Source organism: Kockiozyma suomiensis, assembly GCF_038497685.1.
Source record: "Kockiozyma suomiensis strain NRRL Y-17356 unplaced genomic scaffold V2V93scaffold_5, whole genome shotgun sequence".
In the NCBI taxonomy this organism is placed as follows: domain Eukaryota; kingdom Fungi; phylum Ascomycota; class Lipomycetes; order Lipomycetales; family Lipomycetaceae; genus Kockiozyma; species Kockiozyma suomiensis.
Window position 1 is genome coordinate 324,168 of NW_027117668.1, and position 26,410 is coordinate 350,577.

The window sequence follows — 26,410 nt, forward strand, 5'->3', positions numbered from 1 at the left end:
TACTAAAAGCGTGACTGCTTTAGGGCATGACTACTGTAGGGTTTACAGTTACCCGGATACTGTTTGATAATACGGTTAAGGTTTTGAGATACCAATTACGATAATACAATAGCAACACAAAAATTTTACTAAATATAATTAACATCGCAAATTATCTCACATACTTAAATCAATTATCTAAGACTTCTTGAGGCGATAAGTCATGAACGCAGCACCCAGTGCAGTTATACCGCCGAGCTGCAGGGTCACTCCAATCGCATTGACACCTTTTGGCGCCTCGTTGCCTCCAGTTAGCTCATCAGATTTGCCAGGGTCTAGAATGGAAAAGACAATAAACGAAACAAAAGTCGAAATAAACTGAGGAACAGTAATTGAAACATTGTGTAGTCCGAGATAGCTTCCTGCCTGATCTGAAGTCTCATCTTCCTCTTCCTCGCCGCCTTCCACTAATTCCTCGACATCATCCGATGTAACTATCTCCGCCTGAGGAATCTCAGAGGGTGATTCTTCGGCCTGCGTTGCACCAAATACGTGCTCCGCAGGTGCTGCTTGACGCGTCCTTCTTACCGGTGTACCGCTGGCACTTGCCTCTCTCTCGACATCCATAGATAGCCCTTCGTTGTCCTCGCCGACCGGCGACAAACTCTCGTATCCGTCAGAATTTGTAGTCTGGGGCATGTTAAGCTTGCGAATTTCTTCGGCTAGCAATGAGTAAGGCGCCCATGAAGCCAATGCCCACGAAAATCCACAGATGCCGACGATAAATGTGGCCGCGCGCACAGATTTGACAAAAATGGAAGCAAACATAGCCAAGGCATACACAAGGTGCCCACCAATCCATGCGGTTACAAGAGTAGGCCTGTATGGAGAAATGAAATGCATAAACTCTGCCAGCGGCTCCGGCAACGACTCATATGTAGACTTCAAGGTATGCTTGTTGGAATTTGGCGGTACGACAAATACCGGAAGAATCAAAGAGCAGACAACAGTGACGACAGAGTAAATAGTCAAAGCCAATGATCCTACGCGGCCAACATCTCCGACCAAATCTTGCGAGTCGGAAAGATCGCCCGCGTCGTATCGCACATATATCTCGCCAACCCAAGTTGACGAGTAAAACAAGAACGTAAACCACCCATACCATGCAAAAAGCTGAACTGTAAATATCTGGCGAATTCTTCGCGGTAGATGAAATCCAGTATGAAGAAGTGAGCGCAGGATGTTGTAGACGGTATGCTTATTCGCATTCTCGTCAGTAGCCAAGAGAACTCGCTCCTCGACAGCCCAAGACGTCACGCCCACACAAAACAAGAGGGCAAAGGAAGAAATTGCGCAAAGAATTTTAAGTTGAGTGTCTCCGAGGAAAGTAATATAATTGCGGAGGTCAAGGAAGCCAGCGTAGAATCCAATCAGATGACCGATAGCAACCATACGTCCTGCCCAGGCGTTCGCCAATTCCTGCTTAGACTTAGGCAGCGAGTCCACAATTATAGCACGGCAACAGGCTTGAACTGTATAACGCAAAAGAAGGGACAGAAATTAGCAACATGAATTTGAATATAAGGGCAAACGTCGCATACCTGCATTCACGCTGAAGTCAGCAGCAAAGACTGAAAGAACAGCCACAATGATTGTGACATTTGAGGCGAGAGGATCAGCAGAGATGAATATATCAACAACCTCACGAGTCCAAGCCATGAGCATTAACGATCCGCCGACGAGGACCGAGCCGATAACCATAAATGGTCGCCGACGGCCGTATCTTGATGTAGAGTTATCTGACCAGACGCCGACCACAGGTTGCATAATGAGACCGGACAGTGGTCCCGCGACCCAAACAAATGACAACAAAGACTTTGACATTCCTAAAGATAATAGATAGACGTTCACATATGTCTGCTCAACGCCGTGGATGGAGTGTCAGTACAGACATAGCAGAAGTATTAGTAATAAAATGAAGGGAGTACATATCCATGTGAATTGGAGTCCAGCAACGCATATAGTAAGCAGCAGCATGCACATAGTCTCAGAGGACCCGCGCACAAATGCGCGACCGGCCCAGCTGCTATCGGGCCCTGCCATTGCGGAAGTTTCACTATCAATGGTGGCGAGAGGTGCAAGTTTAACGAGCGCAGATATACCAGCTATTATCAGTGCCAGTCACCGCCGCACGACGATAGCGTTCGTCAACGTGTGGGAATTTCACGTGACTGGAAAGATGGAGTGGTCGATCCAGCTCGATCTATGGTTTGTGTGTATAGTGATGATGCAGACTTAGAAGAAAGGAAAGAGGTCAATTGGATTATATATGATTACTTGAGATCATGTTTATTAAAGCATCTGGTTAACATTCGATTATTGCAGTATTACTCTCGCTGAGATAGTTCAATCACATTCATAAAAATGAATCACATACACGTTGTGTAGCTAACTCTCAGTAAATCTTTTCTACAAACTTGTAAAATTCGCGTCCCTGAATCTCAGCAATTTCTTTTTCCAACGCGGTAACAGATCTAGATCCATCAGCGCCAGCGTAAGTACCGCTGCCCCAAGCAGAACCACCGTGCACCTCGTCCATGTTAGACATTTGTGGAAACGCGCGGTATCCGGCGGGAACAAATGTGATGCCGTGATGAACGATTGTCGAAAGTGAATTCAAGACAGTGGTCTCCTGACCACCCTGGGGAGTACCGGTGGAGACAAAGAAACCGGCCGATTTGCCGATGAGGGCACCGGTGGCCCAAAGGCTGCCGGTCGCATCCCAGAAGCTCTTCCACTGAGCCGGGAAGGTGCCGTAGCGAGTCGGTACACCGAAGAGAAATGCATCGTGCGAGGTCAGAGTCTCGTTGGTAGCGATAGGGTAGTCGGGCTTAGCAGGGGCGTGCATCTTGGCGAGAACCTCCTCGGGGAGGGTCTCGGGGACCTGATAGATGGTTGCTTGACCGCCAGCAGCCTCGATTCCAGTCTTAACTGACTTGGCAAGGGAGCCGACATGTCCGTAGAGAGAGTAGATGATGATTGCGACGCGGGGAGCCATTGTAACAGAGCAAGATCAGGTGCAGTAAGAGTCGAGGACGGAGTAATCGAGAAAGGAGGAAGGAGCAGTGGAGGTATTGAGAAGACAGACAGAGACAGAAACAAGGATGATTTATAGCTGTGACCAGGTCTTGGATCTTGGATCGAAGACGCATCATTGATAATTTCACGTGGGATCGCAGACAAATTGTCATGATTAGGCAACTGATGACCGAAGAGGCAAAGAGCCGAGGAGGTTAATTTCTGACTCAGCACAATATCATCAATCTTAAATCAGTTTAGCTGCTTTGCAAGCACTTTTTCATTCTTTGTAAGTTAGAGCTCGGACTCAACCTCAAAGCAGCCTAACCCTATGCTTATATTTAGTATGATTATCTAAGCCTTACAAACAATCCATCATCTGTTCGGACACGTTCCACCGCTGCGCTCCTTTGCTTGTACTTATACCCTTTGCCTGCTCGATATTTTTACTCATCCCGCTTCTACATCAGGATTGTTCACTATGGCTCCCAAAGTTGCTGTACGTTCTTTAAATATGCCTTATCTCTATGCTCTGTTCTAACTCCACCCCCCAGATCATTATCTACACCATGTATGGCCACCTCGCCGCCATGGCCGAGGCCGAGAAGGCCGGAGTCGAGGCCGCCGGAGGAGAGGCCACCATCTATCTCGTCCCCGAGACTCTTCCCGAGGAGGTTCTCTCCAAGATGCACGCCCCTGCTAAGCCCGACTACCCTACCGCCACTCTCGACGTTCTCCAGGAGCATGACGCTTTCATCTTCGGTGTTCCCACCCGTTTCGGAAACTTCCCTGGCCAATGGAAGGCTTTCTGGGATGCCACCGGCGGCCTCTGGGCCACCGGCGCACTCGCTGGAAAATACGTCTCGCAGTTTGTTTCCACCGCCGGTCTTGGTGGTGGTCAGGAGACCACTGTCATCAATTCCCTCTCCACATACGTCCATCACGGAATGATTTTCGTTCCCCTGGGATACGCAACTGCCTTTGCTGATCTCACCAGTCTCGCAGAGGTCCATGGTGGCTCGCCCTGGGGTGCCGGCTCGCTGGCTTCCTCTGACGGCTCGCGCCTGCCCTCCGAGCTTGAGAAGACCATCGCCAGCAAGCAGGGCGAGGCCTTCTACAAGATCGTTGCCAAGTCTTTCTGACTACATGGCAGTAAATCAGATGAGAGTGCAGTAGACGGTATTGCTGAAGGAGTTGCCGATACGACAATTGCTGAGGCTTCTCCTGAGACTGCTGCTCCTGCCGAGGTTTCTGCCAAGCCAGTTGCAAGCACTATACAGCCTGCTTCTGCTTCTGCCCCTGCCGCTCGTACTGAAGAAGATACGGGTGTCTGTGGTATTAAACATTGTGTTGTGGCTTAGACTGCAGAGTTGTATTATGTTTATTTGATAAACTTTTTAGATTAATCATTATGTACAATACAAGTTCTTGTTATATTATATCTGTCACTAGAATTGTAGCTCCTATCTTGAAATCATAGATTAGTATCAATTAAGTTCAGATTGATTAATCATATTTGATAGTTGCTCTCATGGTAATTGTTATTGGCAGATCTGCGCAAATAATAAATCTTTCTTTAAAATTAAATTTTACTATTTGATAGTCAGACAAATACGGGCTCCGGTGTTAAATTCGAGTTCAGATAGCACTAGTTTGAATCCATTTGCCCAAAAATGGCCAAAAAATGGTTATCAACCAAAGTTTATAGATTAATAATCTGAATGCGCAGATTACATCTTTGGGTGCATGATTTAGAGCTCTGCGCCGACCAAAATCGAGCAACAACCAACCAGAAGATAATAATATCCCTTTGACCGGTTTGCCAAATGATGTTCTAATGTCATATTTATATATATTCGCGGAATGATGACTTTTATCAAGAAATACTGCATCTACAAAATAGCGATCGCAAACTACGACCGCAAAGCTGGACCCCCCGAACGTCACTTATATTAGCAAACAATACTAAAAAAATAAAAATAAATACCTAAATTCACTATATTGCTACTTCATTACTTGATTGGCACGGTTTTTATCCCTCTAGTTCGCGAATCATGATTGGAAAGGAGCAAAAAGATAGTAGCCTTACTATAAGCAAAATAGAATTTGGCATATCGACAGCATCAGAGAATGGAGAGCTGAGATAGTAGCTAGTGCATTGATTTAGCACGCAAAGACTGAAAAAGCTCTACTTATATGTTATCCTCTATACCTTCTGATAAATAGTAGAGCAGAGAAAGAAGGGAACATATGTCGACTACGGAGGGCTAGATTACCCGGCTTATCAAGAAGTTGGTAACTAAGGTTTTTTTAGAGTAAACGGAGCACATCGATGCTAACATGCCTTCTGTCGCTTTCACAGTCAACAGATATAGTTATACACATGTCATGACGAAAAACAGCTGATCAATCTTATCATTCTGAGAAAACACCAACAAACAGTTATTTTTTCGCTGGTATATTCCAGTCAGAACAATCACCTGCGATAGACCGTCGACAAAAATGTCCGATCAATCGCCTCCCCAGGTGTCTGACGCGAATATGAACTCCGGCAACGGTGCTATCAAGCGGCCATCACCACCTTCTGGCGACAGTACAGATAATGAAGCAATGTCAAAAAGACCAAAACTTGCTACATCTTTTTCGATGCCTCCACCAGCAGTTAGTTCCCTGGGTTCTCCGCTGACGCCAGCACTACAGTCTTCGCACAACTCTGCAGTCAACTCACCTGCCCACTTCTCTCCCGCCGTGAGCTCAACTGGAACCCCGATTTCGATCAATAGGAGCCTAAGTCGAAGTACTAGTCCAGCGAGCTCGCCAATCATGCGGCCTCCTAGTATCAATTCACCTGCAGCGCCCGGTTCACCGATGCCAGCCAACAACATAAACTCCACTCCCTCGACAAGCGGTGCGGCTCCAATCGGTAAAGAAGATCCCAGTGATTTCTCAGATGCTCTACTTTCAGCAGGTGTAGATTTACGCGCGGAAGAACAACTACTATCCTCATCACTTCCGATTCTTTCACAGCCAAACCGATCCATTACGGACTCAATACCCGGCATGTCACCGCTCTCAGTAGACGGCAGCATGTTTCTAGGTGACGACCTGGCTGATTTATATACACAAGATCCTATCCAAACCCACCGTCTTGCTCCATTTTTAGATATGCATGTCGTTCGCAATATGGTCGCTGAATCTGCGCTCGGATCAGATGTTCGAGTACCGCCGCTGCCTCCACATTTGGCTCTGCAAGTCGCTAATGGGGAAACAAAAGACAATGATGCTCTGGTTTTAATATCATTAGCATGTCGTGAGTGGTTGAGCGACATCCTGACGGCCGCTGTCATAACTGCACGGTACAGACGAGAATCTGGAGTGCGAACCAGCAGCACTTCAAATGCTTCAGATGTGGCGAAAGCGCTTCGACACGTCGCTATTAAAGAGAAAGAAAAAGAAGAAAAGTATCAAATGGAGAAAGCCCAGCTAGAGATACGAAGTGGAGGCGGATTTGGTGGATCATCAGATGGAGGATCTGGCGGAGGAAAAGCTGGAGAAAGCGGTAACCATGCTACAGAAGAAGTCATGCACAGACAAACCAATGCCACAGCAGCGCTAATGGTTTCCGGTGGTCGAAAGAAATATTCGTGGATGACGGGTGGATCAGGAGCATCTCCATCACCTGTAGCAGCCACACCCGGTGGACCAGCTCGGAAAGATTCGAGCAACCCAGGTCATGGTGTTAGAATGCGCGAAGCCAAGGAGGAGCCCGGTGTTGTTATGAGGGATTTACTCAGTGTACTGGAAAATGAGCGAGTAGGTGTGGAAAAGGCTCTTGCTAAAGGATGGACGCGTCTTCGCGATTAGTTTTGAGAGCCGTAGGACAATGTAAAATTTGCTATCATCTGTCATTGAACTCAATTTTTTTTGAGAAGCAAACAAGGTTACTGCTTAATAAAAAAAGGGCATTTGTCTTGCTAGAGAGTGAACTGTTCGATAATCCATGAGAATTCCTCTACTTGGCTACTGGTCATGCCTTCTACCCGTCCGTCCAGCGCACGCAATAGAACATCATTCTTGAAACGGTCGCTGGCTGCATCCCAGCTTGGACCCGGAATAAAGCTTGGGCGGATCCATTTCACGGTGATACTCGCATCAGCTAAACAAATTTGCTTCTCTGTAGAACTACTGTCATCTAGCATCTTGCCATAAGGAAGAAGATTGGCTATTTGCTTCATTAATTTTGGAAATTCACAAAGCTCTTCTTGCGTGGTCGGAAATTTCATACTAGCACATATTAACAGCTTTCGAAGATTTGGTAGACTCTTGATTGAATAGCTTGGAAAATTCGGAAAAGATTCTGGTCCGAGGAAAAAGTTTCCGCGAATAACAATCTTCTCGAAACTTTCCCAGAAGCGACGAGAAAACCTGGCAGATGACTTGTGCGGAAACGCATCCAACAATGTTACGTTTTTGAATAGTGGAGAATGCTTTTGGAGTTTCATCGCAAGCGTAAAATTGCCTAATCCATCGGTGACAAGATGAGAGCCTAGAAAAGTATCGCCTTGAATAGTCAACTGAACTAGTCGCGGAAACGCACCGGCCAAGCATTCAATTGCCTTTTTCCCAATCGGGCAGCCACACATATCCAACACCTCAGCTCTCTCAAAGCACAACTTGCGGTTCGGATGTACGCCAACTTCGGACCACGAGAAATCTCTCAAGTCAATACCGTAAAGATTGACTACCTTCACATAGCGGAACCTATCCATAAATCTGAGAAATCCGGACACAGTCACTTCAAGCGGACAAGTGACATTAATTTTAGCTAATTTCTCAGGTACATCCGTGTCGAATCTTGGAGCGTATATCTTGTCTTTGAGTAAATGGGGCTCACATCGGTATGAGAAAGCAGCATTAACAGCCGTTTCAGTAAACTCACGAGTGCGGTGTGAGTGTTTGCAGAAAAAGGGGCAATGCTTTTGTCTAGATTCGCGATAGAAGAATTTCAGCGATAATGAACTTAAATTAGGACATGAACTGATAATCTCCGATAGTGATTTCCCACTGTCTTTAGCTAATCGAGGAGACTGGTCGTCTAGTTCGATGGTTACCGTGCACAGGATCGAGAGTAATTCAGGAGAAGCACGAAGTATACTGGCATATTTGAAAATATTATCGTGCGAGCAGAATACGTTAGAAAAAAGACGTTTGCGTGCCTATGGCTAGATAGTTAGCCTTGATGCTCATTGAACAAGCTTAGCAAAATAACTCACAAGAGGAACAAATGCTTTACACACCGACCCAAATGATCCGATTCCTTTGTACATCCATTGATCTCGTGGTATAGCGACATGAAGTCCATAAGCGTACTCGGCAATCATATCCAATATTTCGGGTGGTAAACGCGTAAAAAGGTCATTCTCCAGATTAGCCGGGGCAAAATATCGTCGCATGGCCGCCCATTTTGGTTGACTTGAATCAACATTTAACCTCCCATTCTGCCTGGCATCCAGAACACGGAGTAATCTTTTTCTGATCGTTATATCATTGTCTATGCCTTCAAAAGGATCGAGTGCCAGCTCACTCTTGAACTCTGGATCAATATGAGTTGCTAGTTCCTTAAACATCCGTCGCTCAAAGACCAAGTGAGCAACACAACTATCAAGCCATTCCTCATACTCCTGTTCTCTGTAATTTTTTGAGCAGTCAAAATAAAGATTAACATCTGCTCTCATTACTCGCTTGTAGTCATTGGCATCCAACGTTTCACAGGTAAAGCGGGACCAGGGCTTGCGAGTTTCATCCAGCTCATAATCCCTATCAGATTCCATTGTCACGATAGAATAATTTTTGCCTTCTGCTAAAGATATTCACCGCTCAAAGAACACTGAGAATTCATACCTCACCAGGTCTTAGGCAAGAGGTTCATAATGATATAACTGAGTCATAGGTAATTGGTCGGTCAAGTATTCCGCCTCAGCCGTCACAATCAAATTGATATATTAGCCTCAACTTAAGACATCAGTAACCGCATATTCAGAACTTATATAGAGATTTTCAATCTGAAGTGATTCTATTCGAGAAAAAAATATGTAGAAATCTGCGAGAGGTTTAGTCAGTCTGTGCTTAGTTACAAGATCATATCTTTGGTTAAGTGCGTTCTCAAAATGCATTGCCCTGCTCAAAGTCTCATTTTCACTTAAAGTGTATAGACAAAATGATTCGTACGTTTAAAACCACATTGGCACAATTACATGGAGCATGATTCTCTAGAACGACCTATAAGATCGATTTACTAGTATAATTAATTTATGAACATTTTAATTCCAATTGTAGAACAAAAATGCACATGACAAAAATAGCTTCAAATAAACACGCAATACTTCATATGTCGATCATGACCAAAACCAATGAACCAAATACAAAAAACAGCAAATATTGGGAAAAAAAAAGCAATTTTTTCTACTAATGCAATCAATCATATCAAGCTAAACAAAAAAAAGAGAAAAAGAATAGGCAGAAACCGAACTCGACAACACCTTGCAAAAAAATCATATGAAGTTAACCCTTTCACAATGATTGTGTATAATGCATGCTAATTTGATATACAAAGAATAAAAACTGCTACTCCTGATGCTCGGGATTAGGAGAAGAGGGATGAGATCCGTATGTGTTTCCCATATATCCATACTCGTCATCGTGGTGCAGAGTGATTGAGTTGAACTCTTGGAATGGATCATAATATTCGTCAAGCGATGCCTTATTGCTTCCGCCAGTGTTACTCAGGCTCGTATTTGCAGTTCCATTGCCGGTAGCAGTAGCAGTAATTGAGGACTTGGCGCTTCCACTCGGAAGTGCAAAAACGACAGGATTGTTTATATCCGCATTCGATTTGTTCTTCATCGAAGGGTATCCGTTATTGCGCAGACCACTGGCCGACGAAGTCATTGAACCATTTGATGCCAGTGCCTGCTTCTTTCCAATATCAACACTTTGACTGTCCTTTAGCGAGCGGAAGTTGACCGCATCAACACCCTCGCTTGGTGTGGGTATCATCGGTGGCGTCGTATTTCTCAATAAAGCCCACTGAGTATTTTTAAAAAATGGATGTGCTTTCACATCGGAAGCGCCTGCTCGAGATCCTAATCTTCTATTCTCATCCTTGCTGAGCAATTTACGAATAAGCGACTTGCATAGATTCGAGATTGGTTGGGACTGACCGGAAGCTGTCGCAGCGGACGGCTGGTAAGTGGGGAATTGGACTTCATGTTTGAGAATATTCGCAAATGTAGCATTGCGGTTTTTGCCCTTGAATGGAGTTGTGCCATATAGCATCTCATACACCAGAATACCCAGCGTCCACCAATCAACAGCAGAAGTATGACCATTGCCCTTGATAACTTCGGGAGCAATATATTCTTCGGTGCCAACAAAGGAGTTAGTCCGAAAATCGGCAATGCAGGCTTTTGTATCTATTGCAGGCATCGAGTGCTGGTTATTGCCTCGTCCATTTGGCGTTCCTACTATAGTAGGTGCACCACCAGAATCAGACTGCTTAGAGAGATCAAAGTCAGATAACATGATATGACCTGACTGATGAAGTAGAATATTTTCAGGCTTCAGATCACGATAGATAAATCCCATAAGATGCAAGTATTCTAGCGCAGCGGTAACCTCTGCGGCATAAAACCGGGCGTCATCTTCTGGAATACATTTCCCAACGCGAGTTTGTAAAGCTAAATGATGTTGTCAGTAAAGGCCAATTTCTGCGTGCTTGTACAAATATCATACCTCTGAAAAATTCGCCTCCCATACAATATTCCATGCACAAATAAAGATATTCATCTGACTGAAATGAGTGATAGAGGGTAACAATAAAAGGGTGGTTAGCAGTAGCCAGGATCTCCTGCTCTGCCAAAGCGCGCTTGATCTTGTTACGTTTGATCATTTCTCTTTTTGACAAAACCTTCATGGCATATAATCTGCTACTCTTTTTTTCGCGCACGAGATAAACCTTGCCGACATCTCCCTTGCCCAGTAACTTGATCTTGTCAAAACTTTGAGGGCCAACCTCTACGCTTCCGACCTTTATTGAGTTTGACGAATAAGTTCGGCGAAATGTAGTTGGCATACTTGGTGCAATTAGCTTTTCGCTGAAATAATCGCCCTGAGCGGGTGAGGTTGGCCCAGGAACAGGAAAGGTAAGAGGACCAGGCGTTGTTCCAGGCGAAGCTAAATTCAAAAATCCCGTGGGTTTTGCAGCTGCCGTTGCGCTAATAGGCACAGGCTGTGAAAGTGGAACCGAAGGAGGACTAGCACTAGAAGTAGAAGACTCATCTGCCTCGTCCGGGGTCGCATCTTGTGGGAACGAGCTTTGCTGCTGCCCCTGCTGCTGCTCCTCCAGCTTTTGCAGGCCGTTGGGAGCAGAGGCAACGCGACGTAGCCGTTTAACTACTTGTCCAGGCATGTATGATTTTGGCGGTCGCTGAGTAGGTACCGCATCAGCTGCCAATGGGAGTGACGCAACAGAGGATTGAAGTGCATCGGCCGGTGTCCTAGGCGGAGAAGGAGCAGAAGGAGGGGGAGGAGTCGGCTGTGTCGAGGCAGGCGTAGACGAAGCAGCGCGAGGGTTCGGGTTCGACGGCGAGCGTAGACGCGCAAAGCGATTCTTTGGCGGCGGGGGCAGGTCAACCTTCTCCAGGGCGGGAGTAGACGGTGGCGACGACGGAGGCGTAGTTGCAGAGTCGTGCTGAGCGCCGTTCAGCGAGAAGCGGAAGAGATTGCGCAGTCTCTGGGGAAAGTGCGAGGCTACAGGTGGAGCCGAAGGCGAAGCCGATTGCGCCGGCAGAGAGGCCATTTTGCAGGCACAAAAAGAATAAAAAGGCAAGAAAAGCTCCTAAAGGAGAAGAACTAAAAGGAATGCAGATATTCACAAGCAAACAAAAACGACAGAAACGGACAATAAAATAAAACAACAATGGGATGCTGGGCACCCAGAGGAAGAGCGGCGATGGCTTGTTGGCCAAATCAATCACGTGATAGGCTGCAGCAGCGCTGTCCCAATCGCAGGCGATCCTAGATTGTGGAGACCGACAGTCTGCGATTAAGACTTCAACACAAGAGATGTGTAGATGATTTGTTTATTTTGTCTCTAATCTATCGATAATAAGTATGCCAAATATACACTACACATAGCAGAAGCCTCTACAATATCGGCTCAAGCTCATTGCGCATTCAACCCATGACTAAGCATAAGAGATAATTGCAGTCGACGACTGCCTCCACGGGATCCCCAGATCCATTCGAAATCGCTCGATAGTTTGGGTATCCATATGCTTCACAGCTCGCGGCTCATCTATAGGACCCACCGTCTCTAGAATTGTATAGCGCATGTAATTCGGCAAAGTCACGTATCTCTGAGCAGACGCTAGCAAAGAAGCTGACCCAAATGTATCGCCAAATGCACAATTGTCGCAAATAATAGCTATGTCCACACCTGCCGCTGCGGTGTCAAGTGCTCTTGATCCGGTAGCAGGCTGGCTATCAGAGTAGCGTTCTAACTCATCTACTTGTCCGACCACACTGGGGAGCAGATTGACAGCCTCTAACAGCTCTTCAAATTGCTCATTCGAGATAGGCAGCTTGATATCCGCAATTATTTTGAGCCTCTTTAGCTTCGGCAAAGCCTTAATTTTAGACAGCCGATATGTCGGCAGAATAGATGAAGAAAGCATGCAGCAGCCCGTTATCTCAATCGATTGTAGTGTTGTCCATAACTTGTATGTCAGCATATTCTTCAGCTTCTGATCTGTGCACCTAGATAATTTCACATCGCAAAGCGAATCAGTCCGATCTGCAATTGCACACAACAAGTCTACAATCCCACCACTAACCGCAACAGCTTCTACCGATTTCACTCGAGGTAAAACGCAAGCCAATAAATTCACTGCTTCGGGACTCAACTTAGGCGACGTTAATTGTAGCCACTCGACATTTGGCAGCCGCATCCCTAAATCTTGCTTCGTAACAGTCAATCGAGACATATCTACATGGCCAATCTGAAGCACTTTTAGGTTTTGAAAACCTTGGGCAAACATTGTGAATGGCATAGTATAGCTCTCGAAAATAAAATTCAGGTTGACGACGTTAGAAGCGCAGCCATCTAGTAGTTCTCTATCCAGACTGGGTATAACTAAATCCTGGCCTTCCCGCCCGCTTGACATCCTCGCCGAGATAGTTTTCAAATTCGGCGCCTTTTGTACTATTTTAACTAGTAGCCGCGAGATCTGTTGTGCTTCTTGAGTCGTGGCTGAGGCAAATTTGAGCTTGAGCACTTTTATCAGCCCGCCGACATGAGTTGATCGATCCATGAGAACCGCTAGCTCCTTCAGATGATCCGCATTATCTATCGTAATAGATTTGAAGAGTATGGGTTGAAGCTGTAGTTATCAGCATCACGCTAATTCAAGATATTGCACACAGGAACGTACCAGACAATTAAATGCGCGATTTACACAGGCAACTTTTGCTATCCCAGGTTTGCGATAATGATCAAAAACAAGCAGGTAAAACATTTTGTGAAATATGTTTTCTAATAACTCTGTCGGCAACTTCATGATGTATGACGAGCCATCACGCGCAGGTATTAATGCTCTAATCAAGCCCCATTTCTCATCTTGCAGGAACTCTGGAAACTTTTCGCCAGAAGAAATTTCGCTAGAGCGAGTTTTCAGCTCAGTCGCATAATCTGCAAAAAGTCGCCGCCTTATTCGCTTCAAGCGCTTATTTCGATTTAACAACACTGCTGGGCGATCAACCCAATATATATCAATATCGTAGTCCGTTGATTCGCCTGCATACTGCTCTGGCCTTATATTTGGCTCATAAACCATGTTCCAGTAGTCTTCTCTTTCAATTGACCTAGAGTCTTTACCATTCTTGTTTAAAGTAGCCAGCTCGCTCTCTATCGGTGCTTTATCTGAGGGACTTGAAACGACCGCCTTGATTACTTCTGATTCGCTCGGTTGAATATTTCTTTCGCCAAATCCAGTGCATGCTGCAAATCCCTCACTCTCCGATGTCAAGTCTCTTCCAGCATAAGAGATTTTAGCAGGAGCCTCCATGCTCGGTCTATCTGACTGCGAGGTGCGTCCGATCAGCTTCGCAATGCATCAAACTAAGCTACAGACAGTGATATCAGAAATAGTCAGACATACAGCCCCTTGACCACTTGCATATCAGGAAAATGTCTAAGCGCTTTCCACCATCAACTGCGTTGAAATCAAATCGCGAGCTGGTTGACTGCTGCTCCGATAACAAATCGCACTCTAGGCGATGAGTGCGGACCGTCAACCGGTACACGCTGATAAAGATAAGGGGTTAGTAATTTTATAGTCTGCTGAAGTTGTTACGCGGTAATATGGCATCATGTATTGTACAGCAACATTTTGCATTTAAATTAACTCACTTGTCAAAAGCGGCTTGAAAGATTATTTATATTGATATAGGTATTCAGGAAATTGTCTACTACAAGGCTTTGGCGAAGTTTAATCATTGAAAGCATCTGGGTCGTCAAATAATCAACCTTCTTCGATCTTGAACGGTCAGCAACATATTCTCACACAATGGCCGGGACAGCTCGACGAAAACTATTATTGATGGTATATTTTTTTTAAAAACTCGTTATATAGTGATTGAGTTAAATGGTTGGTTTGCTAGGGTCGAAGTGGATCCGGCAAGTCTTCAATGCGGAGCATCATTTTCAGGTGAGTGCGTTTTCTACTGATGACTTTTGTATTTGTCTTGCTAAATTTGGTTGACACAGCAACTATTCCGCATTTGACACTCGTCGATTAGGTGCTACGATCGATGTTGAGCATCAGAATCTTCGGTTTCTTGGGAATATGACTCTCAGTTTATGGGATTGTGGAGGGTATACCGTTTGAAAGTTCAGCAGTGTTTTTCGAGACCGCGGCTGACTTATTTTATTCATGAATAGACAAGATGCTTATATGGATAATTACTTTTCTTCTCAAAGAGATAATATTTTTCAGATGGTTGAGGCGTTAATTTTTGTTTTTGATGTGGAATCGAAAGAGCTTCGTAAGGATATTGAGACATTTGTGCTATGCCTTCGCAACCTTTATGAGTTTTCACCTAGTGCACGAATTTTTGCTCTTGTTCACAAAATGGATCTGGTGGTGGTTGAAAAGCGGCAAGATGTATATCGGGCGCTTATGCACAGTCTTGAAGATACGTCTGCCATGTTCTCTTTTAAAGTCCAAGGATTCGCAACTACGATCTGGGACGAGTCACTGTATAAGGCGTGGTCAAATATTGTGTGCTCACTGATTCCTAATGTTGGGATCTATCAAAAACACTTGCAAACTTTTGCGGAGATTTCAGAGGTTGATGAGGTTATTTTATTCGAGAAAACTACTTTTTTGGTGCTTTCTCATGTCACAAGTAGTAAATCGCCAGGATTTGAATCTGATTCCACTCGATTTGAGAAAATCAGTAATATCATAAAGCAATTCAAGCAAAGTTGCAATAAACTTCGATCTCAGTTTCAGTCCCTGTCATTGAGAGGAAGTGATTGTTCAGCGTATCTGGATTCTATGACCGCCAGTACAATGATCATGGTTGTCATGGCCAACAAACTGGTAACAACAGGAACAGGCAGTGAGGAAGCAGAGTCAGGCGTCGTTGATCTATTAGAGAATGATGATCCATTTTCTGGAGAAGCAGAAAACAATATTATTCTTGCCAATATCAAGATTGCTAGAAAGATGTTTGAGAAAATTGAACACATGAGCTTGGATGGATAGTGTATAATAAAAATTTCGGGGTTTTTCAACGCGTCTTTAATTGCTGAAATTTTTTTTGTCTGTTACTATCGTTTTATATTTTTGGCCTAGGAGTTCAACTGCATTTACATCCAAACGTTTGAAGGTCGCTTCTCAGCTGTAGGATTTACCGACCAGCATTGTAATAACATCTTAAAAAGTGCATATCATACATTTCTGTTTCATTTCTCTATATACAGTTACAGTCTCGTTATTATGCAGCGCTCTCAGGAGGTTCAGGCAAACCGCTGGCCTTCAGTTCCCTCTTCGTCTTCCTAGCTTCATACTGAGCGTTTTTCTCAATCCAACCGTAATACTCCTTTCTTGTAAGTCTTCTCTTCTCGGCTTCAATTGCCTCCGGGTCTGTAAGTGGTGTCCTACCAAAACGACGCATTCTGGGCTGCCAATGAGGTGATGGAAGTCGTAGATTAGGGCCTAACGCGACGCCAATGAGCGATCGCTTTGGATGAAAAGGGTCGCGGTAGTAGCGCACGTATCCGGGCTCTTTAGCAATGATAGTGTAGTCGCGTCCAATAATTGCCTGCATAATAATGAATTAATATCTATTCATTTAGGATTTTTAATCATTATTCAGTACTTACATTTTCTCCAGGGTACCATTTGGAACCGCGCTGTCTGAAAATGATTTCGCCGACTCGAACATATGCACCTGTCCCACAGATCTAGTCAGCGTCTAATAGCACATAAACATACCAAATGCTCATTTCACATACCCTCAGTAACTTTTAAACCCAACCGTTTTCCCGAAGAGTTGTAGTCGTTTGTTCTCGAAGAGGCGGCTTTCTTTGTAGCATATCGAACGAATTGCAATTGAAGCCCATTTGTCTGCGATGGTAATTGCTGCTGTCGGAAAATTGAGGAGCCGACAGCAGCCTTTTGCGACATAAATGACGCACTGCCTCCTATTTTGGCCGCGATACTCCGCAGAAATGACATGTTGACAAAACTGACCTGCGAAATAGAGCTAACAAACAATATATCTCTCTGCGAAAAATCTCGGATGTAGTAGAGTGTAGCATAATCGTTGCAAATTTAAGAAGGTTATGCCTCGATTAACACTGAGACAGACGCCGCGCGTAAAAATATTGAAAATCACGGGATTGGTGGCTGCGGCTCAATCTACAAGCATAGAGACTCTCAAAATATACACACGGAACTGACTTTCTCTGCATGCAAATCCGAATCAAAGAGAAAATGGACGATTTGTTAGATTTGAACTTTTCAGAGGACTTGTCTCGGAAGCAAAACCAGCAGCAGCATACGAAGCCGTCTGCTGTAGAAGCAACATCGCCGTCAATACCTCTGACGCTGGAGCACTCGAGGCCAGCTTCGGCTGCGTCCACAGCAAATTACACGGCGCTGCGCGCTGCTGAACCCACGCCTGCTCGTCAAGAGAAAAAGAATAGCACTGGAAAGGACTCATTTGCGTCACTTGTTTCTTTCTCGTCTTCCAAAGCTCGTGATGCGGCCAATCGCCCTCTCAATGAGCAAGAGAAGGCGCGACAGCAAGTAGCATTTGGAAGCACTGCGAATCCAGCTAGCATTGGCTCAGACTGGGCTGCTGGATTGAGTTTCGACTTGCTTGATAACTTTGGCTCGAGCAGTACTAGTAAGCTGTTGTGATATATTTTGTGCATGAACCATACTGACCTCGCTTATAAAATAGCTTTGTCGGCTAGCGGTAGTCAATCTACTTCGACGCCAGCAGATGAAGATGATATTCTCGGTGCTCTTGCCAAGCCAGTAGAAAGTCAACGGCCTCAATCAGCGACGCGAGGTTCACGACCGACACCACCAGTGTCTTTTTCGTCTTCGTCTCTCGACTCTCTTCCTACTCAACCTGTTCGACCTACATCATCTACTCGACCAAGCCAACATCTTCAATCAGAATCCCCTTCGCGAACTATTTTTTCTCCATCATTATCAGAAGATCACTCATCGGCTACTTCTACCCCTCCAGCGATGTCAGAAGCAGGAGACGTGTACGTAGCTGAACTAGTAGACATGGGCTTCTCTGCGTCTCATGCGCGTCGAGCATTGGCGCAGACTGAGTCTGGAACCAATGTCCAGCAAGCAGTCGATCTTTTGATTCGTGAGGCGCATGAGCGAGCAAAACGCCTTCAGCGAGAAGGGAATAATGAAAAGGCGTCTTCGAGAAAACCTGCTAGACAGCAACAAGCTCATCGTCGACCATCTAGGTATGAGGGCTCTGTTCCCGTTGATGTGTTAGCGCCACATCCAGATGACCGCCCAAGACGAACGAGAACCGATAACCCCATTGACGAAGATGAATGGCAATCTATTCCCTCAGTATATAGTGATGAAACGACTAGTAGCGAGAGACGGCGACGAGATGAAAGTCTCTCCTCGCAATCCCCAACTCAAGATTTCGGGAAAATGGCTTCTGTGTTTTCAGCGCACTTACGCAGTCGAGCGGAAGTTTTGTGGAAGCAAGGTAAGCAGACGGTTGCAAAGGCAGTCGAAGAGTATCAGCAACACAGTAACGGTGGAGGCAGTGGATTCTCCGACGATGGGAATCCACGTTGGATGCGAAGTCAGATACGGTATAAATTTGACGATGATGCTACAGAGGTCAATATTGAAGAGCCTATACCGGAGAATAAGACTCGCCGAGAACATTTGGCTACCACTTTAGAAGCTAGTCTTCTTGAGCAGCAGGGCCCGCCACCTAAACCATCCAGGCCAGCCTCCTCTCATAGATCATCATCTTCCTCAACTCGCCTGCCAACTTCTACAGAAAAGGGACCTCCCCCCAAGCCAAATAGGCCGCCTATCAACCAGTTCGAAGACATGGAACAATACGTACCGTCCAATCGTCGCCGGCCGCGTCCACCTCCAACCCCACGTTCGCAACCGACACCGCCAGCACCACAGCTGCGCCCTAAACCGCCATCAAGACCGCAGGTTGATATATCTTCTATCCAGCTTGATGATCTTATGCTTTCGAGAACAGAGGGCACGGAAGCGTTCAAAAGAGGCGATTTTTCTTCTGCGAACGAATTTTATACGCAGGCACTGGATATGACGCCGTCTCCGCATTTACTCCGGACAGTGCTTTTGTCGAATCGCGCAGCCTCGCTATTTAAGCTAGGAAATATGAAGGCTGCATTGGTTGACGCCGAGGAAGGATTGACTATTATTGGCACCGGAAAGGGCATTGATGAAGAATATGAGCCAGGCAAGAAATTAGTTGATATATGGGCAAAATTGACACAGCGCAAAGCTGAAGCCCTCGAACAACTCGAGAGATTCAAAGATGCTAAAGAAGCTTGGGAAGAGCTCGTTCAATCCGGACAAGGAGGCAAAGTAGCTTTGGACGGTAAATCTCGCTGCGATAAAGTGATTAACCCGTCGTCGTCGAAACCGTCTACGCCATCCTCTTCGACACGAAGTACCCCGAAACCCACTCAGAGGCTTAAGTCTACTTCGATTGAAGATAGCGCTGCAGCACAAGCGGCATTGAAGAAAATCAAAGAAGAAAATAGAAAACTTGAAGCTGTTGATGCCGAGAAATTCGCATTACTCGATGGCGTCGAAGCAAAGATCTCGGCATGGAAACACGGCAAGGAAGAAAATTTACGAGCATTGTTAGGGTCTCTCGATACCATCCTCTGGAAAGAGGCAGGGTGGGTGAAAGTTGGCATGGCTGATTTAGTCATTCCTAAGAAAGTTAAGATAAATTATATGAAGGCAGTTGCGAAGACTCATCCGGATAAAGTGCCAGCTAGCGCGACCACTGAGCAAAAAATGATTGCTCAAGCTGTATTTGTGTCGCTCAATCATGCGTGGGATGAGTTTAAAAGGCAGAATAACATACAGTAAAGATAGTCGCATACTCTCTTACGAAAACGTATATAGAGTCAGTTTTGTTATTTTATGCATATTAGTGATAAAACGAGCATTTAAAAAAAGTTTTACAACCAGTAGAACTCCTTCAAAATCATACACAACATGGCCTATGTATTTTTATATAAAGCAGACATCATAACATTCTCCCCAATCAGTTCAGCATTTCTCGCCTCCTCTGCTCTCGCCTCTCAGCTGAGCGAGCAAGTTTCTCAACTCTGACAATCATCTCACCTAGACACTGGAGCTCATGGTTTGATCCTTCACCGAGAGGAAGAGTGCCATCAGGGTCGATTTGTGATCCAAAATATAAAGCTCTATGAACATCGTTTGCAAAATGCATATATCGCTCTTCATTCGCTAGACGTGCAGGGAGCGACATAATTCTAGCTTGGAGGTTTGATAGAGGCACGTCTAGCTGCAGTAGAATATTCTAAATTATCGTTAGAAACACACATTAAATGGAAACTAACTATAAATTACCTTCACAATGTTTCCAAGCTCTGATACTCCAAGTGCGTCTACCTTATTCATATGTAACCGATAATACAACTTCTCGCTCTTGTACGGCGAGAAAGAACGTGCATCTAAGAAAAAAGTTAGATAAAAGGCCATTGAAAATTTCAGAGTTTGTGATACCTGGCATGCTAGCGGGACCCATTACTGCCGCCTTCCCCTTGAGTTTTGTAATTTCGGTTTCAGCCTCGTATAAAAGTTTTTCTAGTTCCTCGATAATCTCATTAGGGGGGGCATTTTGGAACGATGCCGACAATTTGGACGACAATTTTGACAGATTAGAGGGCTTATTCCAGTGATTCTTTGAAGGTACACTATGAACATGCGGTACAGAATTTATCTCTTTTGCTGATAGTGGAACTGGCACTGATGGCTCAGCGTTAATTCTTGGAGAGATTCGCTTATTTTTCACAAGCTCGCCGACCAATTCCTTGAGTTCAGCAATTTCAGATCTGGCAATTTCGAGATTTTGCTCCAATTCTAAAGAATGCCTTAATGATGAGTTCAAAGAGTCAAGCAAACGTACTTCATCGTCCCCACGATGCGCAGCTGCGTCAGAGATCACATTGCGGCTCTGATGATTTTGAACTGAGACTGGTCGTCGAGGTGAAGGGTGAACAATCTTAGACTCCTCGATTGCTCTAGGTGGTACGACTTTTTGGAATGGCTTGTAAATTTCAGTTTGTGACCGATCAAATATCGGACCCTCATATGCAAAACTGACATCCTCGTCAACTGATTCATTGTCGCTATTGGCAGCTGTTTCAATAGTGACTCGATTTTTAATAACAGACGACTGCGCTAGCGGTGACTCCGCCAACTTCCTTGTAGACGCTACACCGGCCGTCTTATCAGCTTCACTAAAAGATGAAGGAGGATGCACAAACATACTTGGAATCTGGGCAGCTTCGTCTGCAACTTTTTCATTTTCTCTTTCAATTTGCTCTCGATGCCGCTCTTCAAGTTGTGCGCGTAATCGTTCAAATTGGAGCTCTTGCTGCCGTAACAGTTCCAGCTGCTGCTTTTGGAACTCATCTTGCTTTCTCTGCCAGAGTTCTTCCTTTTGCTGAAACTCATTTTGCTTCTTTTGTAAATCGACAATTATCTGGTCTCGATTTTCGCATTCTGCAGTTAAATTGCGCAACTGATGTAATAAAAAAGTTGTATCCCCATTTGGCGCACTCTGGTGAGCTCCATCATTTTTGTCATTCACGGTAGATGACGGACGCAAAGAAGCAAAATTCGTGGCTGGATTATCCAAGATGGTTACTGTCGTCGCTTTGCCAGTTGTTGGTTTCTCTTGTTGAGGTCGTGTTTGTCTTTTCGCATTTAAATTGGCCGGCATCGCTCTAGAAGTGTTGTTTATACTAGAATCACTTAACGCGCGGTGTCGAAATGTTGCAGGAGATACGAATACTGAACTTTCGAATGAGGGAGAACCGTTCTATAGAATGTCGTCAAAATCAAAATCAGTTTTGCTAAAAGCTAAAGTTACAGAAAGAATAGCTACCTGCATGTCTTTTCCCGCCCGTCTATCTATATCAGTGCTGCCAATGGAGTCAACCACCGGGGCTTCAGACACTTTCGAGGAACTTTGTGATTCGCCGTTTGTTTGTGCTGATCCTGTTAGTCGCTGCGCGGCAGACTCATCCGTCGAAGTAAACCCCGTACTCGAATTTACCGTATTTTCCACTTCACCAGATTTTGGATGCAGATCTATTTTTTTTACTGCAATCGTTGGATGAGTGAGGTTAAATTCGTCGAGTAATTCTGCCAAGTGTTTAACGCGACTTGCTTCCTCGTTTTGATCATTCAAGTCTGTAAAGATAATTAGTACATCGCTAGATAGTTCCACAAAGCACTTAAAAATTCTATGATATCGTACCTTCCTCTGACAGCCGACTCAACTCTCCATGGTCAAAGAACGGAGACGCGATGCCCTGTAAACGATCATTACCTCCGGCAATGCTATCTGTTGCCCATCTGTATTCCGTAGATAAAGTTGAGTCTAAAACAGACGGCAAATTATACATATTATTTTCCCTGGAGTTATACTGAAAGTCGCCTGCTACTGGCGATACTAATGGTGCAGCGACCATGATGTTGATTCTCAGTCACGTCGGTTCAAGAATGTTGTCAACAGAGGAGCCGTTTTGCTGTTCACTGCTCAGCTTTCAATATAAATTGCAGATAAGAAGGATTTTTTCTTCTTGCTCGAAATTTTGCGCGATAATGACAATCGACCGCCTGTCAATTATCAAAAGCCTGAAGACAGCAACGAGACAGGCTCAATGTTTGTTTACGCGTCGACATATTTTGCAGGCTGAACTTACGGGTGTTTGTACCTTACATAGAATAAATTCTAGTTATGGCATAAAAGCATAGCCGCGACGACTATATACCTACTATCGAAGGTTAGTTTGGGGAGTATGGTCCGGGCTGGGAAATGAAACCTATATTTGACTGAGTTGTCCCAGCTATGCACCTACGCGTCTCCACTATTGACCACGAGTTGATTTGACTGTATCAGCCATCTGGCAATTCATCGATATAGAAGAAACCTTTACATGCTACTGGAGTAATCATTCTAGTTATTAATATATCATTATTGCTGGTAAATTCCACGCCTGATGATTCACTATTCAATTTCCTGATTGCAGATGAAGACTCTATTCAGATTGTTATACTAAGCCAGGATGAGTACAGACGAAAGTGACTAACGACCAATGGTTTCGGCAATACCACAGCAACTTATTGTGTTAGCGTAGTATCAATTGGATTATGCAATGTATAGGATGGATATGCGGACCATATTCGGTAATCTGAAGTCATTCAATTATGACGTTGGTAAACTGGATATCGGCAGTTTGATATCGGACTATCTCTTTAGAATGTATCATACCCGGGACTGATATCATTTCTAGTGACGGTTGCAATTGCTACGAGGTTCAAGGAATGTCGACGGCAAGACGTAGCCATTCTGTGTCTCTGTTCATCAATCTGAACAAATAGCCCCACGTTATTAGGACTTTGGTCCTGTTTCGCCCTCGATTTATAAAGTTGAAACGTGAATTTGGGCTGTGATGTGAAAATTATACCTGCTGGGGATATTTTTTGTAATGTTGGTTCAGCCAGCAAGACTCGATATTCGAAATGAAATAATTCTTTTAAAAACTCATCTCATATAACTTTTGTGTCTATATCACGTAATGCGTAATAAGCTGTAAATTGAAATTACTGACGCGGTTGCGCGAAGCATTTGCATGCATTATATATTACGGACAACGCGCTACAAAATGCTGCAATCCAATAATCCCGAAACCACAATAACTTGGCTACAAATAAGCCTTTTGGCCAACGTCTGACTCAAATTCAAATTGAAAACAGGCTACATAATGAAAATCACCGAGAACACGTGATAAAGGTCTACGAGCTGTGACTGCTAATTTCCATTATTTTTCCAAAATCATGCGTTAGTGGTTTAGCGGTAAAATTCGTCGTTGCCATCGACGAGCCCCCGGTTCGACTCCGGGCTGACGCATTTTTTTTTGCTGTGTTTCTAGTCATGCCCCATTGAAGTATATAATCCTCGGCAAAGCTGTCGGGAGACTAATTCAAGATAAATGCGTGTCGAGGTTGGCTAATTTGTGGGTTGAAGCAGATAAATTAAACTAGTCATATTATTACAAAATAGAGCGATTAGAGCACAGTGAAATAAAACAAATAAATGTATAAACGGGAAAGATTCAGGTGTTAATTAATTGGCTTCTCCCTTCTTCTCATAATCAAGAGTTTCGCCTGTAAGTTCAACATTGGGGACCAATTCATCCATGCTCAAGTTGCCGTCTCCCAGCTGGGTAACATCCCAACCCTCAGAGTAAAGGTACTCACGGAAGCGCTCGTCCTCTTCATCAATGCAGTCCTGGCTGATCTTGGGCAGCAAGAAGATTGCGAGCAAAGCCGAAAATACACAGAGCGAAGACGACACCCAGAACGGAGCCTGATTGCCCTTTAGAGTATCGTCGCCTCCAGCGTTGCTAATGATTACAGGGAAAACATAGGTTCCAACAAAGGCACCGATCTTGCCGGTGGCGGCAGCAATTCCGTAATACTGTCCACGAACAGAAGTAGCGCAGGTCTTGGAGGCAATGAGACCGATACAATCACCAGGGCCAAACTCACCAAGAGTTTGGAAGATACCGTAAATGACGACAAATCCTGCGATGTGATTTTGCAAATGGCCATAGAGAGCAGCCATGATATAACCGACGATGGCTTGCAAAGTGACACCAATGGCGAGAGTATATCGAGGACCGATGAGGTCTGAGGAAAAGGCACCTAGGAAAGATCCGGGAAGGTAAAACAAATTTAGAACGACGTTCCACCCAAAGGACTTGTATAGCGATCCATCAGGGATCACATGCTCCAAGATGGTAGTCGAATAAAGAGAGAAAGAGTAGGCAGAGAAGTCGTAGATAAACCAGATGAGAGACACAATGATCAGTCTGAACCAGTAGAAGCGCAAGATCAAGAGATAGGGAACGGACTTTGCGTTTCGCATGGTATTCTTGCGGAATTGCTCGGGCTCTTTGAACTTCAAACGAAGGTAGAAGAGAGACATGGGAGGAATGGCACCAAGACCCAGGGAGACACGCCAGACAGTGCCGAGATGGTTCTCGCTGCAGATCCAGAGCAAAACAAGAGGCACAAACGCGGATATGACAAAGCCAAAGTCAATCATAAAGTTGGTGAAGAAGACAAACATACGGTTACGTTGTCCTGATTTGAGCTCGTTGGATGCTTCAGCGCAGGCGACAGAGCCAGCGGGGTACTCGCCTCCGATACCGACACCGATAAAGAAGCGGTATGCAGTGAGAGCAGCTAGCATACCAGGAATAGAGCCACCGGCACCCCAGGAGCCGGAACAAAGGATGGAAAATAAGATAAGGATACTGGTAGAGACGAGCATGCCGAGTTTGCGAGAGTAGTGGTCGGAAATATAGCCGAAGCTGAGCTGGCCGACAACAGTACCAGCAAATGCGATGGACGAGACATTTCGGGTGGCAGGAGAGTCGGCATACTGTGTAGGATAAAGAATTTTCAGAATGGTGTTGACAGAACCAATAACCTATTAGAGAGATAATTAGTACATTGCCGCTAATTACAGACATGCTACAAGCATACATTGTTCAGGTATCCGTCGGAGAAGAGACCAGCACCTGTGGCGAAGATAGGCCAGAATTTTCCCTTCTTGGGGGGGTGCTCAGTGTAGGGAACTGCCTCCTCGGAGGCTCCGTTGATGGAGTCGATTTTACGAGGTTCGAACTCTTCAGTGGCAGACATGGTGGCAGTAGGATGAGAAGAGGGGGAAGGAGAGAAGGGGGAGGAAGAGATAGAGCAGAGAGCAAAAGAGTGCAGAGAGAGAAAAAAGTATAAGTAGGAAAGTGTGGGCTGGGATGAACAAGACGGACGAGATAGGGTTTTAGGGGAAAAAAGGTAAAAAGACGATGCGATAGCGAGTGCGAAGTTCAGACACATGTAGCGTTTATTGGATACCAAGGGACCGTGTGCGCGTCAGAGCCGCTCGCACCTGGCTTTTTCCATATTCATGCTTAATTGGGTTTTGGAGTTACGTTCGTCTATCGTAACTTAATCAGAGCGAGAAAAAACAGATACCTTTCTGCAGAGCCTGCTAACAAAGAAAGGCCGGTGATGGACGCCGCGCGGCGCTGCATCAGCCGCCACATAAACCGATGGCGGTTTACGCCTCAAAATTTGAGGTACGGGAGAAGAGTGAGACGGACCAAAGATTGCAGTGCTGGGAATGTGCCGAAAGGAAGAGGCGTAGTGACCGCACCCTGATATGGCTATTCTGCCGATAACAATGGGATCTGAGACTGAATGCGCTGTATATCAGAGAAAGGGCACAAGATAGCTTAGTACGCTACGAAAATAAAGGCGTGCGGCACTGCACAAAAAAAATCAGCCACTGCTTCTAGAAACTCTAGTTGACTAGGAGTGGGACCCTGCTAAGAGTACTTACTACTCTCGTTATTGCCCTGTTCGCTATTTGACGGCGACGAGAAAGCAACTGCAAATCCGAG

The 26,410-nt window shown here is 45.0% G+C and overlaps 13 protein-coding genes and 1 non-coding gene across 14 annotated transcripts; 5 read left to right on the forward strand and 9 right to left on the reverse strand.

Annotated features, from left to right (window-relative positions):
* Nucleotides 1–104: 104 nt before the first annotated feature.
* V2V93DRAFT_192382 (uncharacterized protein) lies at nucleotides 105–2,282 on the reverse strand. Its single transcript, XM_066906976.1, has 2 exons — nucleotides 1,581–2,282; nucleotides 105–1,511 (listed from the first exon to the last, which is right to left on the reverse strand). The coding sequence occupies exons 1-2, from the start codon at nucleotides 1,861–1,863 to the stop codon at nucleotides 178–180; spliced, it is 1,617 nt and encodes a 538-aa protein (XP_066766487.1). The 5' UTR covers nucleotides 1,864–2,282; the 3' UTR covers nucleotides 105–177.
* V2V93DRAFT_367492 (uncharacterized protein) lies at nucleotides 1,908–2,209 on the reverse strand. Its single transcript, XM_066909586.1, has one exon. The coding sequence runs from the start codon at nucleotides 2,080–2,082 to the stop codon at nucleotides 1,921–1,923; it is 162 nt and encodes a 53-aa protein (XP_066766488.1). The 5' UTR covers nucleotides 2,083–2,209; the 3' UTR covers nucleotides 1,908–1,920.
* Nucleotides 2,283–2,315: 33 nt separating the features above from the next.
* Nucleotides 2,316–3,427, reverse strand: V2V93DRAFT_367494 (flavoprotein-like protein). The gene has a single exon (XM_066909587.1). The coding sequence runs from the start codon at nucleotides 3,035–3,037 to the stop codon at nucleotides 2,435–2,437; it is 603 nt and encodes a 200-aa protein (XP_066766489.1). The 5' UTR covers nucleotides 3,038–3,427; the 3' UTR covers nucleotides 2,316–2,434.
* V2V93DRAFT_367496 (flavoprotein-like protein) lies at nucleotides 3,347–4,625 on the forward strand. Its single transcript, XM_066909588.1, has 2 exons — nucleotides 3,347–3,556; nucleotides 3,612–4,625. Exons 1-2 carry the CDS (start codon nucleotides 3,539–3,541, stop codon nucleotides 4,197–4,199), a joined length of 606 nt encoding a protein of 201 aa, XP_066766490.1. The 5' UTR covers nucleotides 3,347–3,538; the 3' UTR covers nucleotides 4,200–4,625.
* A 1,300-nt stretch (nucleotides 4,626–5,925) lies between these two features.
* On the forward strand, nucleotides 5,926–6,921 carry V2V93DRAFT_322917 (transcription initiation factor TFIID component TAF4; the record flags this gene model as incomplete). Its single annotated transcript, XM_066907424.1, has 2 exons — nucleotides 5,926–6,553; nucleotides 6,605–6,921. 2 exons carry the CDS (start codon nucleotides 5,926–5,928, stop codon nucleotides 6,919–6,921), a joined length of 945 nt encoding a protein of 314 aa, XP_066766491.1.
* A 55-nt stretch (nucleotides 6,922–6,976) lies between these two features.
* Nucleotides 6,977–8,976, reverse strand: V2V93DRAFT_192361 (uncharacterized protein). The gene is made up of 2 exons (XM_066906975.1): nucleotides 8,331–8,976; nucleotides 6,977–8,273 (listed from the first exon to the last, which is right to left on the reverse strand). The coding sequence occupies exons 1-2, from the start codon at nucleotides 8,886–8,888 to the stop codon at nucleotides 7,032–7,034; spliced, it is 1,800 nt and encodes a 599-aa protein (XP_066766492.1). The 5' UTR covers nucleotides 8,889–8,976; the 3' UTR covers nucleotides 6,977–7,031.
* Nucleotides 8,977–9,380: 404 nt separating this feature from the next.
* On the reverse strand, nucleotides 9,381–12,165 carry V2V93DRAFT_192359 (kinase-like domain-containing protein). The gene is made up of 2 exons (XM_066906974.1): nucleotides 10,849–12,165; nucleotides 9,381–10,793 (listed from the first exon to the last, which is right to left on the reverse strand). The coding sequence occupies exons 1-2, from the start codon at nucleotides 11,912–11,914 to the stop codon at nucleotides 9,682–9,684; spliced, it is 2,178 nt and encodes a 725-aa protein (XP_066766493.1). The 5' UTR covers nucleotides 11,915–12,165; the 3' UTR covers nucleotides 9,381–9,681.
* A 16-nt stretch (nucleotides 12,166–12,181) lies between these two features.
* Nucleotides 12,182–14,405, reverse strand: V2V93DRAFT_367503 (uncharacterized protein). The gene is made up of 2 exons (XM_066909589.1): nucleotides 13,548–14,405; nucleotides 12,182–13,496 (listed from the first exon to the last, which is right to left on the reverse strand). The coding sequence occupies exons 1-2, from the start codon at nucleotides 14,178–14,180 to the stop codon at nucleotides 12,303–12,305; spliced, it is 1,827 nt and encodes a 608-aa protein (XP_066766494.1). The 5' UTR covers nucleotides 14,181–14,405; the 3' UTR covers nucleotides 12,182–12,302.
* Nucleotides 14,406–14,459: 54 nt separating this feature from the next.
* On the forward strand, nucleotides 14,460–16,097 carry V2V93DRAFT_367505 (Gtr1/RagA G protein conserved region-domain-containing protein). The gene is made up of 4 exons (XM_066909590.1): nucleotides 14,460–14,717; nucleotides 14,776–14,822; nucleotides 14,882–14,989; nucleotides 15,056–16,097. The coding sequence occupies exons 1-4, from the start codon at nucleotides 14,682–14,684 to the stop codon at nucleotides 15,882–15,884; spliced, it is 1,020 nt and encodes a 339-aa protein (XP_066766495.1). The 5' UTR covers nucleotides 14,460–14,681; the 3' UTR covers nucleotides 15,885–16,097.
* V2V93DRAFT_367510 (mitochondrial 54S ribosomal protein bL27m) lies at nucleotides 15,997–16,897 on the reverse strand. The gene is made up of 3 exons (XM_066909591.1): nucleotides 16,637–16,897; nucleotides 16,505–16,572; nucleotides 15,997–16,443 (listed from the first exon to the last, which is right to left on the reverse strand). The coding sequence occupies exons 1-3, from the start codon at nucleotides 16,857–16,859 to the stop codon at nucleotides 16,117–16,119; spliced, it is 618 nt and encodes a 205-aa protein (XP_066766496.1). The 5' UTR covers nucleotides 16,860–16,897; the 3' UTR covers nucleotides 15,997–16,116.
* A 157-nt stretch (nucleotides 16,898–17,054) lies between these two features.
* Nucleotides 17,055–19,889, forward strand: V2V93DRAFT_367511 (uncharacterized protein). Its single transcript, XM_066909592.1, has 2 exons — nucleotides 17,055–17,532; nucleotides 17,590–19,889. The coding sequence occupies exons 1-2, from the start codon at nucleotides 17,094–17,096 to the stop codon at nucleotides 19,764–19,766; spliced, it is 2,616 nt and encodes an 871-aa protein (XP_066766497.1). The 5' UTR covers nucleotides 17,055–17,093; the 3' UTR covers nucleotides 19,767–19,889.
* On the reverse strand, nucleotides 19,856–22,615 carry V2V93DRAFT_192286 (uncharacterized protein). Its single transcript, XM_066906973.1, has 5 exons — nucleotides 22,192–22,615; nucleotides 21,817–22,124; nucleotides 20,430–21,750; nucleotides 20,274–20,377; nucleotides 19,856–20,223 (listed from the first exon to the last, which is right to left on the reverse strand). Exons 1-5 carry the CDS (start codon nucleotides 22,403–22,405, stop codon nucleotides 19,945–19,947), a joined length of 2,226 nt encoding a protein of 741 aa, XP_066766498.1. The 5' UTR covers nucleotides 22,406–22,615; the 3' UTR covers nucleotides 19,856–19,944.
* Nucleotides 22,616–23,776: 1,161 nt separating this feature from the next.
* Nucleotides 23,777–23,847, forward strand: V2V93DRAFT_t24. The gene has a single exon. It is a non-coding gene; the product is annotated as a tRNA-Gly (tRNA).
* Nucleotides 23,848–24,063: 216 nt separating this feature from the next.
* On the reverse strand, nucleotides 24,064–25,649 carry V2V93DRAFT_379471 (major facilitator superfamily domain-containing protein; the record flags this gene model as incomplete). The annotated part of the gene is made up of 2 exons (XM_066912012.1): nucleotides 24,064–25,434; nucleotides 25,491–25,649. 2 exons carry the CDS (start codon nucleotides 25,647–25,649, stop codon nucleotides 24,064–24,066), a joined length of 1,530 nt encoding a protein of 509 aa, XP_066766499.1.
* Nucleotides 25,650–26,410: the final 761 nt, after the last annotated feature.

Coding starts and splice junctions, on each gene's coding strand:
- V2V93DRAFT_192382 (XM_066906976.1), bottom strand. CDS start 1,863: ATGTCAAAGTCTTTGTTGTCATTTGTTTGGGTCGCGGGACCACTGTCC. Junction 1,512..1,580: donor TGACTTCAGCGTGAATGCAG/GTATGCGACGTT, acceptor TGCGTTATACAG/TTCAAGCCTGTTGCCGTGCT.
- V2V93DRAFT_367492 (XM_066909586.1), bottom strand. CDS start 2,082: ATGGCAGGGCCCGATAGCAGCTGGGCCGGTCGCGCATTTGTGCGCGGG.
- V2V93DRAFT_367494 (XM_066909587.1), bottom strand. CDS start 3,037: ATGGCTCCCCGCGTCGCAATCATCATCTACTCTCTCTACGGACATGTC.
- V2V93DRAFT_192361 (XM_066906975.1), bottom strand. CDS start 8,888: ATGGAATCTGATAGGGATTATGAGCTGGATGAAACTCGCAAGCCCTGG. Junction 8,274..8,330: donor GTAAAGCATTTGTTCCTCTT/GTGAGTTATTTT, acceptor ATCTAGCCATAG/GCACGCAAACGTCTTTTTTC.
- V2V93DRAFT_192359 (XM_066906974.1), bottom strand. CDS start 11,914: ATGGCCTCTCTGCCGGCGCAATCGGCTTCGCCTTCGGCTCCACCTGTA. Junction 10,794..10,848: donor GGGAGGCGAATTTTTCAGAG/GTATGATATTTG, acceptor AACATCATTTAG/CTTTACAAACTCGCGTTGGG.
- V2V93DRAFT_367503 (XM_066909589.1), bottom strand. CDS start 14,180: ATGGAGGCTCCTGCTAAAATCTCTTATGCTGGAAGAGACTTGACATCG. Junction 13,497..13,547: donor ATCGCGCATTTAATTGTCTG/GTACGTTCCTGT, acceptor TGATAACTACAG/CTTCAACCCATACTCTTCAA.
- V2V93DRAFT_367505 (XM_066909590.1), top strand. CDS start 14,682: ATGGCCGGGACAGCTCGACGAAAACTATTATTGATG. Junction 14,823..14,881: donor ATGCGGAGCATCATTTTCAG/GTGAGTGCGTTT, acceptor TGGTTGACACAG/CAACTATTCCGCATTTGACA. Junction 14,990..15,055: donor AGTTTATGGGATTGTGGAGG/GTATACCGTTTG, acceptor ATTCATGAATAG/ACAAGATGCTTATATGGATA.
- V2V93DRAFT_367510 (XM_066909591.1), bottom strand. CDS start 16,859: ATGTCATTTCTGCGGAGTATCGCGGCCAAAATAGGAGGCAGTGCGTCA. Junction 16,573..16,636: donor GGGTTTAAAAGTTACTGAGG/GTATGTGAAATG, acceptor TCTGTGGGACAG/GTGCATATGTTCGAGTCGGC. Junction 16,444..16,504: donor AATGGTACCCTGGAGAAAAT/GTAAGTACTGAA, acceptor ATTATTATGCAG/GCAATTATTGGACGCGACTA.
- V2V93DRAFT_367511 (XM_066909592.1), top strand. CDS start 17,094: ATGCAAATCCGAATCAAAGAGAAAATGGACGATTTGTTAGATTTGAAC. Junction 17,533..17,589: donor CTTTGGCTCGAGCAGTACTA/GTAAGCTGTTGT, acceptor CTTATAAAATAG/CTTTGTCGGCTAGCGGTAGT.
- V2V93DRAFT_192286 (XM_066906973.1), bottom strand. CDS start 22,405: ATGGTCGCTGCACCATTAGTATCGCCAGTAGCAGGCGACTTTCAGTAT. Junction 21,751..21,816: donor GGGCGGGAAAAGACATGCAG/GTAGCTATTCTT, acceptor GACATTCTATAG/AACGGTTCTCCCTCATTCGA. Junction 20,378..20,429: donor GGGTCCCGCTAGCATGCCAG/GTATCACAAACT, acceptor CTTTTTTCTTAG/ATGCACGTTCTTTCTCGCCG.